Source organism: Rhea americana, unplaced genomic scaffold (genome assembly GCF_003343005.1).
Source record: "Rhea americana isolate MKP2758 unplaced genomic scaffold, rheAme1 scaffold_74, whole genome shotgun sequence".
NCBI lineage: Eukaryota > Metazoa > Chordata > Aves > Rheiformes > Rheidae > Rhea > Rhea americana.
The window spans coordinates 272659-292245 of record NW_028186912.1 but is presented as its reverse complement, the minus strand read 5'-3'; the positions used below and the strand labels follow the sequence as shown (position 1 = coordinate 292245).

General features: G+C 35.5%; 1 protein-coding gene across 1 annotated transcript in view; it reads right to left on the bottom strand.

Moving 5' to 3' along the window:
- Positions 1–381: 381 nt before the first annotated feature.
- Positions 382–19587, bottom strand: part of ARSB (arylsulfatase B) — a gene marked incomplete at its 5' end in the record, with an annotated part of 65943 nt that continues 46737 nt past the window's right edge. The window contains 2 exons of the mRNA XM_085322046.1: positions 382–3694; positions 4226–4354. Coding sequence (XP_085178172.1) covers positions 3429–3694; positions 4226–4354 — 395 coding nt within the window. The remainder of the gene's footprint in view (positions 3695–4225; positions 4355–19587) is intronic.

The window sequence follows — 19587 nt, the reverse complement described above, 5'->3', positions numbered from 1 at the left end:
GTAAACAGAGTTCTAAATAAATACTCTCCCCCCTAATCCTCTCAAGAGCGATAACAATGTAAATTGATTGGACCTAGTTTCCCGTATGTACTGGGGAATGGTTGTCAACCTCTCCATCTACATATTGACTGCAAGAATAAATTAACCAATAAATTCTGAATAAATAAGGAAAGGAGAACTAAATAGATGGAATCTCTGATACTTGGATGATTTATTTTAAAAAGCCATTTGAAGGCCCAACTATACAATTAATAGGTAAGGTACAGAAATAGTAATTCTGAAAGTTACATGAGATATAGTGACACCTCATTCTTTCAGAATCCCATATTCTGAACTGTACATAATTACTTTTATGTTACAAAAAAATCAAGATATGAAGCTTAAAGTTGCAGTATTAAAAAGATAAAAGCTGAAACCAGTATAAATCATTATGTTGGTATAAAATAGATTAAAGGTAACAGTCAGGAAAAGGAAGTACAATAAAGGTTTTCTAGAGCTACTGAAAAAAGATGTAAGCTTTGTCAAGGGGATGAAGTAGCTTACAAAAAGGTTCTGTTGCTTACATTTTCGATCCCTTCCTGTGGTCAGCAGATAACAGTTTGTCTCAGAAAGTTATCTTAAAGAACCTCTTGGAGGTTGAGAGTGAAATGCTGTTTGCTGTGAAGCCAAAATAGAAAGAAAAGTTGAAAATAGTTTTGTGAAATGGAAGGAGAGATGTTCATGTATCAATTTGGAGACCACCTCTACAGAACATATAAATTGTTTTTTATTATAAAGAAAATGGTTAATATGAAAGTTGCTAAACATGGTATAATAGGGCCTTCTGTCACACCATATATATTTGATCAGTGAAAACTCAAATTGCCCAGAAGCAGATCATAAACAGAGGTGACTCTTTACACATTGTGCAGTTAGGCTGTAGAACTCCTAACTGTGAAAGAAGACTGTGTGAATAATAAGAATTTACACTGAGTGCTACTAAATACATAGAAGTTAAATATCTGAGGTTCAGTTCCTCTCCGAGCCACAGTTAGAATATGAAAGACATTCTGGAGAACTTGTCACATATGCTTGCCCTTTACTCCTCCCATTTGCTCTCAATCAGTGATGGAGATGGATTGAACCTTAGTCTGACACAGACTTCCAAGACATCAGACTAAACCATGGAGAATATGTTTGCCCAGCATAGGGAATTATTCTCTTCCAATTCATCTTTCTTCTTTACCCACCTTCAAGGCTGAAGACAGTGAAGGAAATAGAATGGAAAAATACTATGATAAAGAGGCACAAATGACAAAGAAGGGAAAAACGTAAGACTCTCTGGGGAAAAGACAAACAAGTGAACAGGCTTCTGGAGAACTTTAGCTTCCCTTCTAATATATGTAAGAACACATCAAAGGTGGGAAAGGCAAGTTAGGTTTAAAATAGTGTAATGGAGAATCAACTGTAGCAGAAGGTAGGAATTTGTTTATTTTAATACATGTTTTTGGTTTCCTCAAGTTCCATCTTTTCTGTGCTTTATCTTTGTAGTTTTTTAAAAAAAATGTCAAGTGTGACTCTCTCTTCATGACTATGCTAACAGTTAGCAGATGTCTCCTGAAGGAAAATGGGAAAAGGTGTGCAAAACTTTAGAGCAAATCACAGGACTTGGTCCCAGATTCTGAAAACACGCAGTTAAGTTTCTGCTTTCTAGAGAGGATGACAGCTAGAGTTCTGCAGCCTGAGAATCTGGCTAAGGACACTGAAAAGCAGTGATAGAATTCTGGCTAGACTCCAGAGGTTTACAACATTAAGAGAGCTGGTGGGTTGATCTTCTCGCATAAATTTGGTGAGTAACTGGGTAAAGTTGTTTGGCCTATTTTCCCCTTGGCTCAGAGCCCACTTCAAGATGAAAACAGTTGCTGCTACGATAATAATAATAAAAAAAAAAAACAATCTGAGCAGAAAGGGTACTCATCAGGAAGGCAAGCAGTAAGTGAGCATTAAAGCTTTGTTCCCCATAGAATCAATACACAATGCAGGCTGAAAATGCCCTTTGGAAGTCGTCTGGTTGTTCTCTCGACCACCACTAAAGCAGGGCCAATCTGCAAATTAGATCCAACTTCAGAGTTAAGATTGGGTTATTCAGAACGTTTTCCAACAGTTTTGAACATCTCCAGGGATGGGGATACCACAACTTCACTGGGCAACTTGTTCCAGTATTTGACCACTATCATGGTGAGATTTTTTTTCCTTATGTCTGATTGGAACTCCCTGCATTGCAGCCTGTGTYTGTTGCCTCTTGTCTTCTCTTTTTGCACCTCTGAGTCTGACTTCATCTTCTCTATGCCCTTCCTCTGGCTCACTGAAAATAGCAGTCTCCTCTTTGTCTTTTCTTCTCCAGGCTAAACTAACCAAGTTCTTTAGCCTGTCCTCATTTGTCATGTGCTCATTTCTGTGGCCCTCCACTAGACTCAATCCAGTATATTAATGTATTTCTTGTACGAGGAAGCCCAAAATGTGATGCAGTGCTCTAATGCTAAATAAAAGGGAATGATCGTTCCCTCAATATGCTGGCTACACTCTTGTTAATATGGACCAATATGTTCTTGGCCTTCTTCACCACTAGCTCATAAGGTGATTTTTTGTTCAATTTCTTCCCCACAGCAATGCTGTCTTTCCAATCAGAACGCAGCCTGTACTGTTGTGTGGGGTTTTGCCGTTCTAAGTACAGGACTCTGCCCTTGTTGAACTTCATAAAGTTTTTGTTCATCCATTTCTTCGATGTGTTAATGTCCCTCTGCATGGCAGCCCTGTCCTCAAGTCGACCACCTCTCTCTGCCCCACTTTCATATGCTAGCAGTGAACAGGAACAAGGGGTTTTGCTTATACTGGAAGGGGTTTTTTTATTCTTGGAGATTTCTGACTGATCTCTTTTATGGTCAGAAGTGCACATCAAAGGTAAAAGTTATGTCAACGGCTATATTTCTTCTACTCTTTACAGATACGTAACAGCTTCTGATAAATTTTGTCTTCTGGGCAAACATGAAATGAAAYATCAGTTTCTTCCACAACAGAATTCTGAATGATCCTGTTGCCATGACTCATAGCATCTTTTTAATAGAAGTAATCTCTTTCAGAGGGAGAAGCAATATCCGACTTTAAACGCACATTGTTGACAAAAAATATTCAAACAACAGATTTCTAATTTTATCAACATTTCACGTATAATTGTTGAGGAGAAGAAAGTGGGGAGGACTGAAATAAAATTCCCACCAAATTTTCAGAATAAGAAAGACTGAATTACTCAAGGAATAAACTCACAATTAACAACAGTGTAAAAAAAAAAANAAAAAAAAAAAAAAAAAGTAAGAAATACATGATTAGAACCCCAAGACTACAAATCAGACTCCACTACTGGTGAGTTTTACAGGGTGCAATGCTGTGCACTATGCCCAGGGACCCCAGGCCCCAGTTGCTGCTGGATCACAGTGCGGATCCTCATCAGGGTAGAACACAGGCACTGAATGTTTATAATGATACTGAAGTCGTGATAGCAGTTTTTTCACCACATTAGGATATCTTTCGGACAACTCGTTTTTCTCCTCAGGATCATTAACAACATCAAAAAGCCAAAGTTTCTTTGCTGGTGGATCAGACGACTGAATCACTGACTCATTGAAYAGAGTTGGCGGAGGGAACCAGTGACTGCAGCCTACAGAAACAGGAATAGACTAACGGTTAATTCTCAGATACACAGCAGTAGTGTGGAGAGGCAGTTACATTGTAATCAAGAAAATCACTGGGTTGCTTGTCAAGCCACTGGCCAGTGGTTGTTCCTGCATTCCTTAACTCTAGCCCAGCACCCAAGTCTCCATAGACCAGGACTACACCTCTACAAGAGTCTTATTTGTACAAAGGAGCTGCACCATCGTAAGGAAGGCAATAAGCTTCACCTTTGGGATTCAGAATTTCATTTCTCTTAATTTCAGAGCAAGTCATTTCATGGACTTTCTATTTGATAGTTTTTCCACAACAGTGAAAGTCACTTATATTCTTCGATGTTGCAAGGGTTTTGTATGCATTGTATGCATTCTAAAAGTGCCCCWCCTAGATTCTGGCACATGATCAAAACCCTGAAAACTTGGGAGTAAATAAACGAATTGATAGTTTATTAAATAAAATGAAATTGGGGCAGGGGGAAGGGAAATATGACATGTTGGATGAAAAGGAGTTACTTCAATACCTGGATATCCAGTCAGTAACTTCCATTTTCCATGTCGAATTGCTGCATGCATGGAGATATTGAAAAGTGCATCATCCCATGTAAAAGAACTGTTCTGTGATAAAGATGTCCTGTTGTCAATGCCAAGACCTTGACAGAAAGTAAACTAAATTAGAAACATTGTATAAGCATGAAGTCATTTTTAGAATTCTGTTAGAAAACAAATCAGTATAATTTGCTTATTTTTTGTGTGTCAGGTGCAGCATTTGTTTTATATACGTGTGTGTGTGTGTGTACAAAGATCTGTGTTACAATTCACTGGATATATTTAGCTCTTAGATCTTGAATTGCCCCACAAAAAGTAATATGGTTGCCAGTGGAGAAAGTCACTTCTGAGTTCAAATAACTCTGTGGGCAATAATCTCATATACAAGCACATATTAAGACGACTCATGATTGTAATTGCTATGTTGTTCCAGTTAGGAATACAGGATTGAAAACTCTCCTGATTCAGTGCTAAATCTCCTAGATCACTCCAGTGAACAAGTCATAGGTCCTGACTTTTATCCACAGACTGTGAGCTAACTCCCTCTGGAATAAGTTGGCTGCATTCACACGGATCTGCAACTGGCCAGAGAGGTAATTCTAAGGCATAGCAACTGAGGGAGCGAAAGGCATGTCTTCATGTGTTTCAGGTAGAAAGTCAAATATGACACAGACCCATCTCCAGATACTGCAGCAAACTCTGTCAAGTGTCAGCTATGCYCAAATTTCCTCTCAGAAGGAATCTTGTAGCTCTTTCTAAAGGAAGCTCAGAAAAAAAAAATAACATACATGTACCAGGGATGATCAGAAGTCCAGGTCTTTACTGAAAGCAGGAGGGAGTCAGACAGACACACCAAGAGCATGCAAACTAATAGCCATCTCGAATCTCAGCTTTTATAAACAAGATCTGACTTTAAGAAATAAATCCAAGACTTTTATATTAACTGTATCAGCTGATAACTGTTTACAAAAAGAAAAACTAAAGGCAGTTCTGTAATCTGACTAGAAACAAGACATCAGGAGGTAGAGAGAAACCAATTTCGATTTTCTTGCATCTTTCAAGAGATAACTTTCAATTAATTTAGGAAATCTAAAGGACTCAGCAGGCAGACTTTTGCCACTAAAACAAACAATCAAAAAAACTTATACAATGGTGTGAGATACTTAGTATTAGAAGCAGAACTAGAGGCTTCTAAAAAGAGTAAATACTGTTAAGTCACAGTGAGGCAAATATACAGATAGATCAGACAGAAGAGAGCAAAAGAAAGTCTGGAAATAAAATGCTGGGACACAGTATCTCTAGTTTTTATGAAGATCCTGGTAAATTTCTGTTTTATTACTGGTCTTTATATTTGGAATCKTTTTTTTTTCTTTGATAAGCGCTTCTTGTGCATACTCAAGTTCCCTGTTTACATCTTACTTCTATAATGTTTCTAGATACATACAGCTATAAGAGAGGCCCACTTGTTTAGAATAAGCATATACAGATAGGGAGGGCTCAACTCAGTTTAGATCACGAAGCACTGAAACGGATGATTTTTAAAAAAACAAACTATAAAAAGAGAAAACCTAATAAAAATCTCCTAGAAGATTTTCTTGTGGAAAATAAATGCACACGTGCAGATGTGTGTGATGTCTGTAGCAGATACATAATTTTTAAAAGATTAATATTGCTTAATTCTCATCATTATATTATGTATTATTCTGTCATGCTCTTTGTTACTGGGAATACTCATCTTTACCATTTACCTTCTTAAAGAGCACAATGAAAGATAGCCAGCAGATCAAAAAAACACAAGCACGTGATTTGTACATTGAATCCCAAAATTGCAATACTAGGGTTTGGTCTAAAGGAAAAATTATGAATTCAYATTTCCAATTTTAAGGTTTAGCATGGAGAAAATTCTTCCAATTGCTGAGCTAGTGTATGTGAAGCCACAGCAATACACAATATAAGTTATTTAAAATMCTTGAAATAAACTGTATGAAAGATTGTATTTTTAGATACACTTTTCAAAATATTGTTGGAATGCCATGTATCAAACTCATAATAAAGCTCTAAAAGCTAAACTGATTTTTAAAAAAATCTTTATTTGTTCCAGGTAATGAAAACAAGCAATTCTTAAAACTGAGCAAATACTTTTACCAGAGCTTGCAGTTGAGGTTGTCTGATAGAGTATTATCTATGAGAAAAATTTACTGAAGAGAAAAAGGCAAGTGCACTCACATTGAGCTACATATGCAGAACTCTATCAGTCATGCTAATTCACCCATTGCAAGTCCGTGTCTTCTGCCAAAGAAATGTACTGTTTGTTGTTCAGCCAAGCACATTACTTCACAGGCAGTACAGGTCAACTTTTATCAGACATACCAGCCACAGAAAATAGACTGATGCTCACTGGAGTGAGCTCAACACAGCATATTTATAGGACTGCCAGATTACGTAATATAAATTCATCCCATCATATAATTTGTCTCAAACTAGTATATTCCTTCCTCCAACATTTACCTGACTTTCTTCTTCCTTTCAGCCCTGCTGTTAAATTTCCACCTCTGTCTTTATTCTTCAGCTTCTGTTATTACAGATGAAATGCAAAATTATTGGACAGTCTTCTCCCTGCAGTATGAATTTTACAGAATTCCCTTTTCCAGTTTGGTAGACTAAACAAGTCACATTCTTTTTGTTTCCTCTATAAGATAAAATGTTCATTCCCTAGGATTCTCAGCAGTTTTTCTCTTCATCTGCTCCAGCTTTATTTTCTTATTTTTTCAGCATGGTTGACCAGACAGCAACAATAGCCTAATACAACTAATTCAGCAACCAGACAGATGCCTTTTATGGATCTGTCTTATCAAGTCTGCCCTCAAAYGCCCACATACTCACTTTATAGAGTTAGGGCATATATCAGAACTACGATGCCTTTGCCTATGCAAAGAGGCTAAAAATTTTTTTTTCTGCCCTGTGATCACCAATGTATCAGTGGCCAATTAAATACTAAAATTTTTCTTTTATCTTAAAAATATATGATAGCCTTTGCCCTCAGTTTTCTTATTTTCAAACAGAASCTTCTTTCCTGAAGCTGCCTTGTGAGCATCACCAGATGCTTTACTTCCTTTGAAGTRTTCTATTGGGAAATTATACTTTTATTACCTCAGAAAGCAATGGAATTTCATTCAGCTGTTTCTTTTTAAATATTTAATGCTACAACCATTAAATTAATCTAAATATTTTACTGTTTTTGTGGCAGTAGTGGGTTACCAAAAAAGTATTTAAATAGATTTTATAGCTCTGTAGAAAAAAATAAAAATATAATACTTCAAATAATATTGCCCTTGGATAAGTGACTTCAAAGTTTATATAATATTCTAAGACCATCCTCAGTCTTAACAGCCTGAAAACTCATTTTATGTCAGATTTTAAAAGAAACTGAGGTGGCCAACCCCTCCTTATCCACAAAAGTAGTTTATGATCTAAATACTTTAATAAATCTGGCCCTCAGCCCCCTATGAAAACCTCAGCTTAGTTGATTTATTTTCATTGTTGCACATAATTTGTCTCTATAAACAGACATATTCCTCATTTTRGCATAAATTGATTAATAATTTCCAATAGCTGATCTGTATCTTCAAGAGATCTGATTTTCAGAAAAGAGACATCAATCAATTCTGCTTAAAAATCATCGCTCAGATATCAAAAATACATTGAAAAAACAATAGTTGCATTTGCAAAAATAGTTGCCATTTTATCAGTTTGAATATTCCATAGCATACCCTTCAGGTTAGAAGCTGAAAAATTTACTACCAGATAAATGTACAAATAACATCCTGAATTACGACCAGAGCATAGGAAAAGTGAGTGGTCTTTCAGAGCATTAAGTCTTGCTAATGCACCAGCATATGTACAGCATCTGATGTTCAGCATCAGTCAAAAAAGGAAAACTAATATTAGGAATGGCAAAAAAAGGAACACTATGCCACAGCCTAGCTCCATGGCGTGCCTCACGTTGGACACTGCGTGCAGCTTTGGTCCCCACATTACAAAGCGGATACAGAAAAACTAGAAGACGTTCGAAGACATGCGACGACAAAGGTATGGGACAGCTTCTATATGAGGAATGACTAAACGTCTCTTCATCCTCAAAGACAGACAACTGGTGTGGGACAGGACAGAGATCTGTGAAATTGAGTGGCACTAACAATCTGAATAGCGAACAACTCATCATTCCTAATTTGGGGAGAAGGGCCCTCAACTAAYCTATGAAATCCTATTCAAAACAAACAGGATATATTTTGGTATCACTAACTCAGCTTAAGTGTGGAATTCCTTGCCATTGGATGGTGTAGATGCCAAAAATTCACATAGCTTGAAGGAGTGATAAAACTGGAAACTGGAAGAAAAATCCATCAAGGGCTGTTGAACACAAAAATACAACCCAAATATAAGGAGCTCCATGAGCTGCAGGTTGTGGGGGAGTTCACGGGGGATGTATTTTTATGTGCTTGCCCTCTCACACTTTTTCTTACACTACGACCACTCTTGGAAACAGGACCTATATGAGCAACAGCAATTTTTGGTCTGACACGGCACAGCTATTCTTATTTCCATCACATACAAGATTTTACCACATTACTTTCATTTCAGGACAAATACTTTGTTTACAGAAAAAGTGATATGCTCAGGCAGATTTACACAAATTCTTTATTATATTAATCTTTATGTGTAGTAAACTAAAAGGGTAGATGTTTTCACAGAAAGGTAAGAATATACAATTAAGATTTAGATTTTACTGTAGTTTCAGAATTACAGGTACATAAGTCATTTCTAGCATACCCTCTAGTTTAACTTGTAATGCTTTTCTTAAAAGAAGTGATAGTGTAAGTAGATTAGAATATTCATTTATATTATCAGTGCCTTCCAAAGCACAGAACAATCCATATCAATGCAAGCATGTCAGTTACTTGCTTAAGGATTGCTTTTCATTTATCTCACAATGAAAATAAAGAGTAAAGTCACTAAAATAATGGATTCACACCAGATTTTCACCACTGTGATTAAGAATCTGATATCTACATTATTTCTTGCTTTAGTCATACAATTTTAAATTAAAAAGAACACAAATATCACAGTATTTGTGATATTTACACAAATATCACAAAAAGACAGGTTTTTCCATACCAAATAAATTCCTTGGTACATTCAATTTAGCAGTGTGCCCCTGAAAGTAATTAATACCTGACAACTCAAAGTTAAACAGAAAATATAAACCAAAAACTCCTTACTCTGACTAGCTATGTCATCTGAGCAATCCTTTCTTTCATTTCACTTTCATTTCACTTTCATTTTTCTATGCTCTAGGCTTGGAATGTGCCTAGCCCTGGACTTTCCTTCCTACCCTTTCAACAAACCCCTTTTGACCTCACTGAGTACTCCACGTGTGCTCTTGAGCCAACACATTATTTAGGTTGGACTGGTAGCTCTTCTGGAGAAAAATATTTTCTTCCTGTGCATTTTTACGTATGCTTACAGCCTCCAAGTAAGTCATTAGTTCACCTATCCAATTGTGCAATGATTTATAGGGATGGAAAATAGGAAGAAATATTTCTTCCCAGCCCTTCTAGCAATGAATATGTACATGAGCTTTGATCATCCATTTCTCAGCTTATACAATCCTCCTTACCTATCAGAAACTCAGATATCTAACATAAAAATAACTGATCACCATGAAAAAGACAAAAATGACCAAAAATCTATTTATTTTCTATGTAGCATGAAATCTTTTCTATTCTTCTAGTGTTGCTAGCCAACACTTTGCAAAGTAAACATTTCAAATACTCTGTTTGTATAAAACACCACAGTTTGCATAAAAAGATTTAAGTAGTAAATATCTATCTGTTTGTATAGATTTACAAAGCAAAGCAAAATACAATTCGGATTTCTTTTTTTCTTTTTCTTTTTTTTTTTTTTTTTTTGTAAAAGGCAGGCTCAACTTCCAGGGACTCAGCCTAATAGATAAATTGTGGGAAAATGTCATTAAATGTAATAAAATTATTTAACAAAATTATTTAAGGAAATATTCATTTAATTTCTGTTCTCTAATTTTTAATCATAGAAAGGAAGAAGATAAACTGCAATCTTTCAGCTGAGATGTAAAAAAGGGAATATGTATGGGATTACATATATCTGCTATGTTTATCTAGCCAATTGTATATTTGCACAGATCCAATAAGCATATATAAACTATTCTTCTCCTTACTCCCCTACCTCTCTTTTCTCCCTCTAATCATGAGACCAATTCAAGTAATTGGTAGAATCCTAAAATGTGGTGATATAAATAGACAGTACATCTAAAACCAGAATATTCTTCCTTCAGTCTATGATTAAGATGATCCATGCTGAGAAGTTTTCTTGCAGAGTAAGAGATCAAACAACACACAGTTTTCTCTAACATGGCATTTACTGAGATCCTGACCACAAAAGTTAGAGGAACCAAAACAGTATTGCTTGAAGCATGCTACATTTCTGTACCCTATAGTCTTACGTACTAGTGTGGGGGGAAGAAACACTGGGAATTGCTCCAAAACATTGGGTTTTGGAGGGAGACAAAAGAATGTTAGTTTATTATTTATTTGGGAAATAGAGCCCTACACAAGGAGTTATTCTAAACAACCTAGCTGACTGTCAGATGGACTGCATCTCTGCAATTTTCCAGTGCCCTACACAATAAAAACAACCTTCACCTACAAGCAACTACATACAGTCAGCATCTTTCATAGATAACAGAAGCAGACAAAGCTTGTACCTCCATTTCTTCATTTGCAAAGTAATGGCATTAACAGTTATCTACCTTTAAAAAGAAAAAAAGAATACAGTATATTTCCTAAAGGAAAATTCAAAAAATAACAGCATTCTCTATAGTCAAACTTCTGTTTATAATAATAYACCAGCAGGCTTAGCCACATGACAGGGAAAACACAAATGGCTCCAAGCTTAATTGCAACCCACTTGATGGAAAAGACTGAAAAGCACGTACTAAGGAAAGGCACAACGAACTAGTTTCTTTAGATGGCTCTCACTCTTCCCAGGGTAAACTGGAAGCACATCTGAACCAAATAATAAAAAAGTGCTTCTGCTTTGCAGGTCAGTAACAAAGTACATTTAAGAGCTTCCAGACAAAGCTATAATACCATCAACATTTCCTATAACGGAAACATGTATGTGTATTATCCAACCTGGGGAGCTAAATAGTTTGACACCTTGCAGTTCACAATGCATACCATACAAAAAGATTCCCTAGATATTCTCCTAATAACTAAAAACGTAGTTCTCCAGACTTCTACTGCAGTAGAAATTTTCAGTCTGTCTAAGCATCTCTCCCTATCACTTAGCTGGTAACTTCACTCCAATATTTAGGTAATATCACAAGGTCCCCATAGCATGGAAGTTTATTTCTATTACACTGTGAATTATTTAAGGGAAGCGGGAAGGATTATTTATGCAACAACCCATTATGAATAGCACAAACCTTACAGAGACAAAGCCTAGTCCTACAGAGAGGAGAGCTGAGACACTGAAAAAATCTGCATGCTGTTGACAAAGGAGATCTGACTGATATCGCCTACCTGGATTTCCAAAGGCGCTAGACAAAGAAACTAAGCAACTGTGAGATAAAAGATTCTCATACAGATAAGAAAAGCACTTAATAAAATGAGAACCAAAAAGATTTTTTATTTCATGTTGGAGTAGATTCATCACCAGTAGATTTCTAAAGGAATTTGTATTGGGTCTCATATATTCAGCATATTCCAAATGRCAAACCCACATATTAATGGAAAGGGGACTGAATAGCAAAATTACAAAGTCTGTGGATGATAAGAARTGATTCAGAGCAGTAAAGAGAAGGGCCAACTGTGAAGAACTTTATGAAGAACTTTATATAAGAAAGCCATTATGAGACTGTGTAATTGGGCATTAAAATAGCTAATGATATTTACCATAGATGCATGTACAGTGATGCATGTATGAAATAACAATCACAAATTCACACACGAAATGATGGCCCGAGAGCTGCTCATTATTGTCTGGGAATAACATCTCAGGATCATGACAGATTGAGCTGAAATTATTGTAGAGTTACGTCAGTAATTCTCAAAAAGCAAACTGAATGCAAGGAATTATTAGAAAAGACTAATGAACAGAGCAAAAAGCACTATACAACTGGAAAATTGTTTGTAGTTCTGGTCGTCTCATCTCAAAAATAATATAGTACAACTGAAAAGGTTCAGAAAACAGTGACAACGACAGGTGAAATCCATATTCCCTCAGGAATTAAAAACTTCTGCCAGACGTACATTCTGCTTAATGGAATTTGTATATTCCAAAGAACTCCTGGGACTAGACTGCTTCCATCCTCAACATCCAGAAAAGAGTGTTTTTCCCATCCTGAGTGACGTTGGGCCAAATGTAATCAAATTCTTGATACTTCACATGATAGTGGACCAATCAGTGAAATAAGCCAAATAGTTTGAACACTTAACTCCTCTGACACGATGAGCTATCTGAGTGACACCATATCCTCTTAGTAATCTTTAGTATGTTTGAAGTGACTATAGTCTCCACCTGAACCTAACCTCTCAGCTTTGACTAGACATTGTCTAAAATGGCAAATTACACTACTATGCAGCACAAACCCACAGCAAGAAGAACTCAGACATGCTAAAATACTGTATGAGATATAAAATTCCCTATCTGGGAAACTTCTTCCGTTTTTACTAGTAATCAGTAACAGCCAGATTCCAACTGAACTAGTCTACATTCCCTGAACAAATATAATCTTGGATATATGCTCAAATTCARTTACACACAATTTATTTTCAAATGCCAAAGACATTTCATGGAACATCTCCATGTTACTCTATCACTTCATAAAGCTTACTTTTAATAGCCTCTGAGCTTGTTGCTATCAGAATAGCTGGAACACCTTTCTGAGCTTCTAGCCTCCTGCTATCTTTCCACTAGATGATAGAGAWTTTTTTTCTTGCTAGTAGGCACCATATAGGTAACAATTATTACTAGGATAGTGTTGCAAAAATGTCCTGCTTGTATGCAAAGGATTCTCAGGAGGATTACATACATTGGGACTGCTCATATTTTCAGATACTTATCTGCTAATGCAGGCTGGAGGTACACATACAGAGTTACGACTGTGACAGATGCACCTACCACAGAATTGCATTAATTAAGCATTTAAAGTAAGGAATACAGACATAACAAAGTTTCATCCCATAGCCAGAAGACGAGAAACTAATGAACTGCAGAAACTAGGGCTTATAGTAACGTCCTTTCTCAGCTCTGGGGAACAAGGTAACATTTAAGTCACACATACATCCAAAAAAGAATGCACTCTCGTGCATACAGACTGTGAAATCACTGAAGATAGTCACTCCAAAAAGCCAGGCTTTCAAAAGGTAGGGTCACCTGACAATGACCAATCTTAGGGCGATAAATTAGACGTTCAATTACTTTTTTATATTTTGATGAGATGATACTCTGAAACATACCAAGCAATTCAGAAAAGTTTCTTTACTTTGTAAAATTGTTTTTATTAGAGAGGAATGAACTTCTCTGTATGTTACAGAGCAGTATTCCACTTAATACTTTAACTGACCACTGGAAAAAAAAACACAGGCTACTGTCACTAGCATTTAAAAGCAACAGACAAAGTTGCTTTTAACAGACAAAGAAAAGTAACTGGTAATATTTTCACAGCAAGCCAATGCATATCCCTCTCTGCCTCATCTGACCTGATTAGTAGTCTATAAAAAACACAGAGGAGATCCTTAGACAGAAGTCTGGGACTGATAAATCAAAAAACACTCATCCATGAAGCCTAAAAAGAGACAGAGTATTTTCTGCTATGCTCATCATCAGCTTTAAAATCAACATACTATTTTAATCGTCCAAGAAATCCCTATTATATTCAACAGCTTCTATACATTCTCATAAAAATGGTAATAGTATCATTCACCTGTTGATTCCATTAAAATAAATCATAGATTTTGCACATCATGGCTTGTGTTCAATGAATGCAAATTGTTCAATGTGAATGCAAATTGCTTCACTATTATCAGGATTTGAAACATTTAGTTATGTGATACCTATTAARTAAGAGTTTCTCCCCAGTGGTGCAAAATCATAGGCAATTGCTTTTCTGTCAATAGACACCGCAGACTTCTTCAAACCACATCAACCTGTTTTTGTACTACAGCAGCAGAAACTGTAAGTAAAAAGAAACTCAGACTACCTTAAATGTTACAGAAATACAGATGAAAACTACTCTCATGGAAACAGTCTTTAGCATCATGGAAAGCTGACTAGATGCTTATGCACAAAACTTGCAYGTTTGGCAGGTTCAATATCCCTTACTAATGCTTAGCTGTGCAACAGCAGAACTTGAAATAGCAGCAGCCTGCTAGGGCTTGACACAAAACACACCAAAACTAATAGGAACTGTTCCATTAATTCCAGTGAGCTCAGAATTAGACTCTTAAGCAACAGCAGAAACAATCAAGCAACTCCTAGCAACTCCTAGCAATTTCTTTCAATCAAACAAAGCTGAATTCCCCTTTATACCTACATTATCTCAGTAGAAATAACCACATTTTACACAACCTTTATAGGAAAGGTTTATATATTTGCATTCACAACATCCATTTCTGGCAATATGCAAGTTTTAAAACAAAACAGGCAAACAATAAGATTGGCATAAATTAAAGTGATTCTGAAATCAAAACAAAGCAAAAACCAATATATCATTTAAGAAGTCTCGTAGGCAAAAGCTTAAGAAAAAAATCAGTCACAGAGCACACAATCCCATGAATGTTACCAGAAACTGAGGCTTACAGAGCAGTGGAGAAAACTGAATTCCAGAGTCATTTTCTCTGCTGCAAWATCCATGACACTAAACTCAGAAGTTAAGATCTACAAACTGTTTATTTAAACATATCACTCGATCTTCCCTGCAGCAGCGGAACAACAGAAGAAAGGCAGTCTTCAGGTACCAGGCACTGAAACACATGATTCTTTATAGTCAGAAAGAGAAATACTAAGCTGAGAAATGAACCATAACTTTACTGCAGTAAAACTCAGGAAGCCACACTATAACTTATCCTTGTGGTCAGCATAGATTCCCGTACCCACATCTTCTGAACTTTCTTTGGGCAGGACTTTTCCAACTATCCAATAGTTTCCTCCCTAAAGCAGAAAATTATCRTGTCACACGGAAAGCCCTCTGTAGGCTGTATAAATTATTGACTGTATGTCTGCTAAAGGAATTAGAAACAGTTGCCAATTCAATGATTAATTGATTTAATTTTCAGTAAACTAGGAATAAACAAAAGGGTTGTACCAATTAAGTATTTCATTTCCATGCATTCTAATAAAAAGAAAATTAACTTGAAAAGCAAGGCTTAAATTCTAAGTGGATATACCTGACAAAAATGAGAGAGGTTATCTCCCCTTCTTCCAAGAAATCTAGTCCAGCACTGGGGATAAATTTCTGGGCTTTTGGAACTTGAGTTGCTGGACCCAATTACTCTGATTRATTGTTAAAAGGTGCTTGAACTGGGACAGCCCAGTTTCCAGGAGAATGCTGGAATTCCAAGGACATTCCAAGATGGAGGTTTCCTCCAGCTTTCCTGTTTCACATCATATAACTCATGCAAACATTTTGAATGACAAAAGAGAAAAATAAGTCTTTAAATTGGTGATGGGATATTCTGATGGGATTGTGTAATTTCAATTTCACTCATACCAGATTTGTACATAGGACTTGGAATTTATATAGGAATACATGCAAATATAGTGAGTGCATCATTTGGTACAGATTCTCAAGTCTTTTAAATTTTAATTTAATTATKCATGCGTTTTTCTAGCATGCATAAATTTAAAATACTTTGTGTGCACAGAATGTTTTAGATTTGCTGGCAGTCTGATTTTGGGCTTAATCAAACTATTCAACAAAAACAAAATCCAAAGCTGAATTAAGATTGATTCTTCCATACATGATTTAAAAAAAAAGAGAGAGAGAGAGAGAGAATGGTAAACAAAAACAAAAAAAAAAAAAAAAAAAAAAAAGAAAAGAAAGAAAAGAAAAAAGAAAAAGAAAAATCCAGATTACTTTCAGTTTTCCTAGTTTGGAAGCACCTAAAACTGAGGAGCATGGACAGAGGGGTGGTAAAGAGGCTTAATACGGGAACATAACGTACAAATACTCTTGAGCATAAATCTTTTCTGGTGAAGGTCAATTTAGCAATTGAAAAGCTGTACTCATCACACTGATCAGGTTCACACATAACAAAAGTAGTACAAATCTATGGACAGGGTCATCAATCTAAGCTGATACTGGATTTCCATTCTACTTGAATTGCTTTTCTTTATTGTTTGGATTAAGCACCAACAACTAACATAAGATTTTTCTTTACCTACATATCAGGAGACAATACATTAAACATGGTTCAAGTTTTTAATCTAATATAAGCACTAGACCAAACTACTAATTAGTTGTTACAGCACTGACAACAGCAAACATAGTACATTTTTCATTTTTATCAATGAATATTAAATCGGCCTCTTCCAAACTCTTTTTAAATCTTGACTATGTCCCTAACGCAGTATGAAAATTTATAAAGACACTAAAATCTTCAACCAGTCAGATGATTCAACATAACTACTCACCTGAAAGAAAAGAGTAAGACTAAAATTTTCAGAGAAATCTTATTGAAAAATAATAAAAAAACAAAGAACAAAAGGAACAGCTAATATTTTTGCAGTCAGAAGATACATTTAGACCATATCTGATTGTAATAACTAAACAACATTCTAAGCTCAGTTAGTTCATTTAAACTGTTTTAATGAAACCTCCATATACAAGGAATATCTGTTCTGTGACCTGGCTGTTTTTACATACATGTTGCTTTTTGTATGTTAACAAACCTATAATTAGCAGGTTATTTAGTGCTTCTCAGGCTTTTGCTTTCTTATGAAACACCACAGCAAAAAATCTTAAAAATGAAAAATAAAAGTTGCAAGGGAATGCTGAATAGTATTGTCTAATTAAGAAGCATTTTCTCTTTAAGATAATAAACAAACATCATTGATGAGAGTAGAAAAACATCTTCATGGTTATTTCTTCCAAAAGTTTATCACAGTGTTATGAGGCTGTTACAGATATTTGATGCTTCAGAACACAGATAACTCCTCGCACTGCTGGAGGGAAAATGTTGCATATTTTTTGAAAAGATTCAGAAAAGATTCACTTCATCTACCATAATACTCTTACCTCCAGACATCTACACATGTAAAGTAAACTATTTTTTGCTTGTCTTCGCATTCTTTTAAAGCCTAGTGTTTTTCCTTTGTGCTTAGAATAAATATATAAATAAATAAAATATTCCATGGTAGTTCCAAATGATAATTCAAAACTCAATGGCCCTTTGAAAGTTATGATTTTCCCACTTCAGTTACATCTGTATAACCTTGTCTTTGCCCATCCTCATTGGTAAATCGAATTTGTAAAGCTGCACAAGTAGGTGTGATGCCTTAATTAACAGGCTGCCTGTGACAGTCCAGGGGAAAAATTAAAACGTTTTAGAAAGACACGAAAACAAGTCTGCTATAGTAATTTCTAAATGGCTCCACAGGCTAATAAGATCTTTGCACACACATACTTTTAACTAATTTCTTTTTTTCTGAACTCTAATGTATGGATCAATTACTTGACCTCAGAAAGGAAACTCTGGAAATGTCAAAGCCTCCTCCAGCCTATACTGTTACAATGAATTACTGCAGAAATAAGGTTTTTTGCTACCTCACAGAGGAAAGACATTTTGTGACCTTTTGCTGCTCTACGGCAGTAATGAGTTTTCTACAAAACTCTGAGAATTTCTGTTGCTTTATTAAAATAAAAATGTTTGAGAAATAGCCATGACCTTAACCTTGGAAGAATTAATAGAACACCAATTTTGAAGAAACAGATGAAGCCTGAGGCACTAAAACTTCCTATTGTCRTTTTGATGATGCAAAGGTCTGTGCCATACACAGAAACTCACACARTGAAGTTCACTGACCTTAAATCATTTAGTGAGTTAGCTCCAGTCTTCATTATTATTCCTTTTAATTTTAGTTTTCTCTTAGTGATGCTTGATTTCAAATGTAAGATTTACATTAGAATATCATGCTCAGTCTGTTACCTTTCAAAATGCATGTTCTCCTAAACATAATGTTAATGGCAGTAGTAAGCATATAAAAATATTCTTACTGTTGTTTCAAAGTATTCATCATCTTGGTTTTTTTACAATCTTTGATTTTTTTAAAAAAAAAAAAAAAATCTACTCAGTAAAATCCAGGACTCTTAACAGCCACAAAAAGTCTCCATAAACTTCAACAAGGCCAAAATTTTATATAATTGCACAATAATTAAAAAAAAAAAAAAAAGTTATTCTAAATGAGAATAAGCTACTTTCTAATACAGCCTACAAGATCTAACATAGCAAAATGTGATCTTCTAAAAGGAGCACTTTATTTTTACTTCTCCTAGAATGGAAAAATACAAAAAAATTTTTAGTTCTTTTAATCTTTTTTTTTTTCCCCCCAGGAAACAGATTTAAACTGAACTGAATAGTATTGATGAATTACTAATATCAAAGTCCATATTTACAGACCCTTACATATGAAACACACAAACCCCACTTAAGATACTAAGAGGTAACACTGAAACAACTATGAGGTAACACTACATTAAAAACAAAATTTCCAAGTCAGAGAAATTTCATTTGACAAAGGTAATCTAGCCTCTAGACCTTACACATTGAGAGCTGCATAAAAAAAAATATAAAATATTGGTGTTATTTTCAAATAGATATAGGATCTGCTGAAGCACAGAAAAGAAGAACTAACAAGGGATGACTGAATTTCAGAGAGGATGCTGGCATTGAGCCAGTCATCAAGTGACTTAACATCTCTAAATTCTAGAAGAGAGTATCTATATCCCAAAGGAAACATGGAGATTAGTATCTATAAGACTACCAAAGTGGTAATCATCATATTTAATATTGATATATTGATATTGATACACCTAGTACTGGATACTACAGTGATGGATGCCAAGGAGTTGAGGCAAAGTATAACCACAGGCCAACTTTTCCAACAAGAGCTGCACCTCAAAAACTCCATGGCAGCAGAGCTGTGGCTGGCTTGGAGCTATGGCCTCCCATAGGGACTATGGTTGAGCTTTGCACACAACTGTCAGACCAGCATAAAGCACCATGGAAAGTGGTTAAGT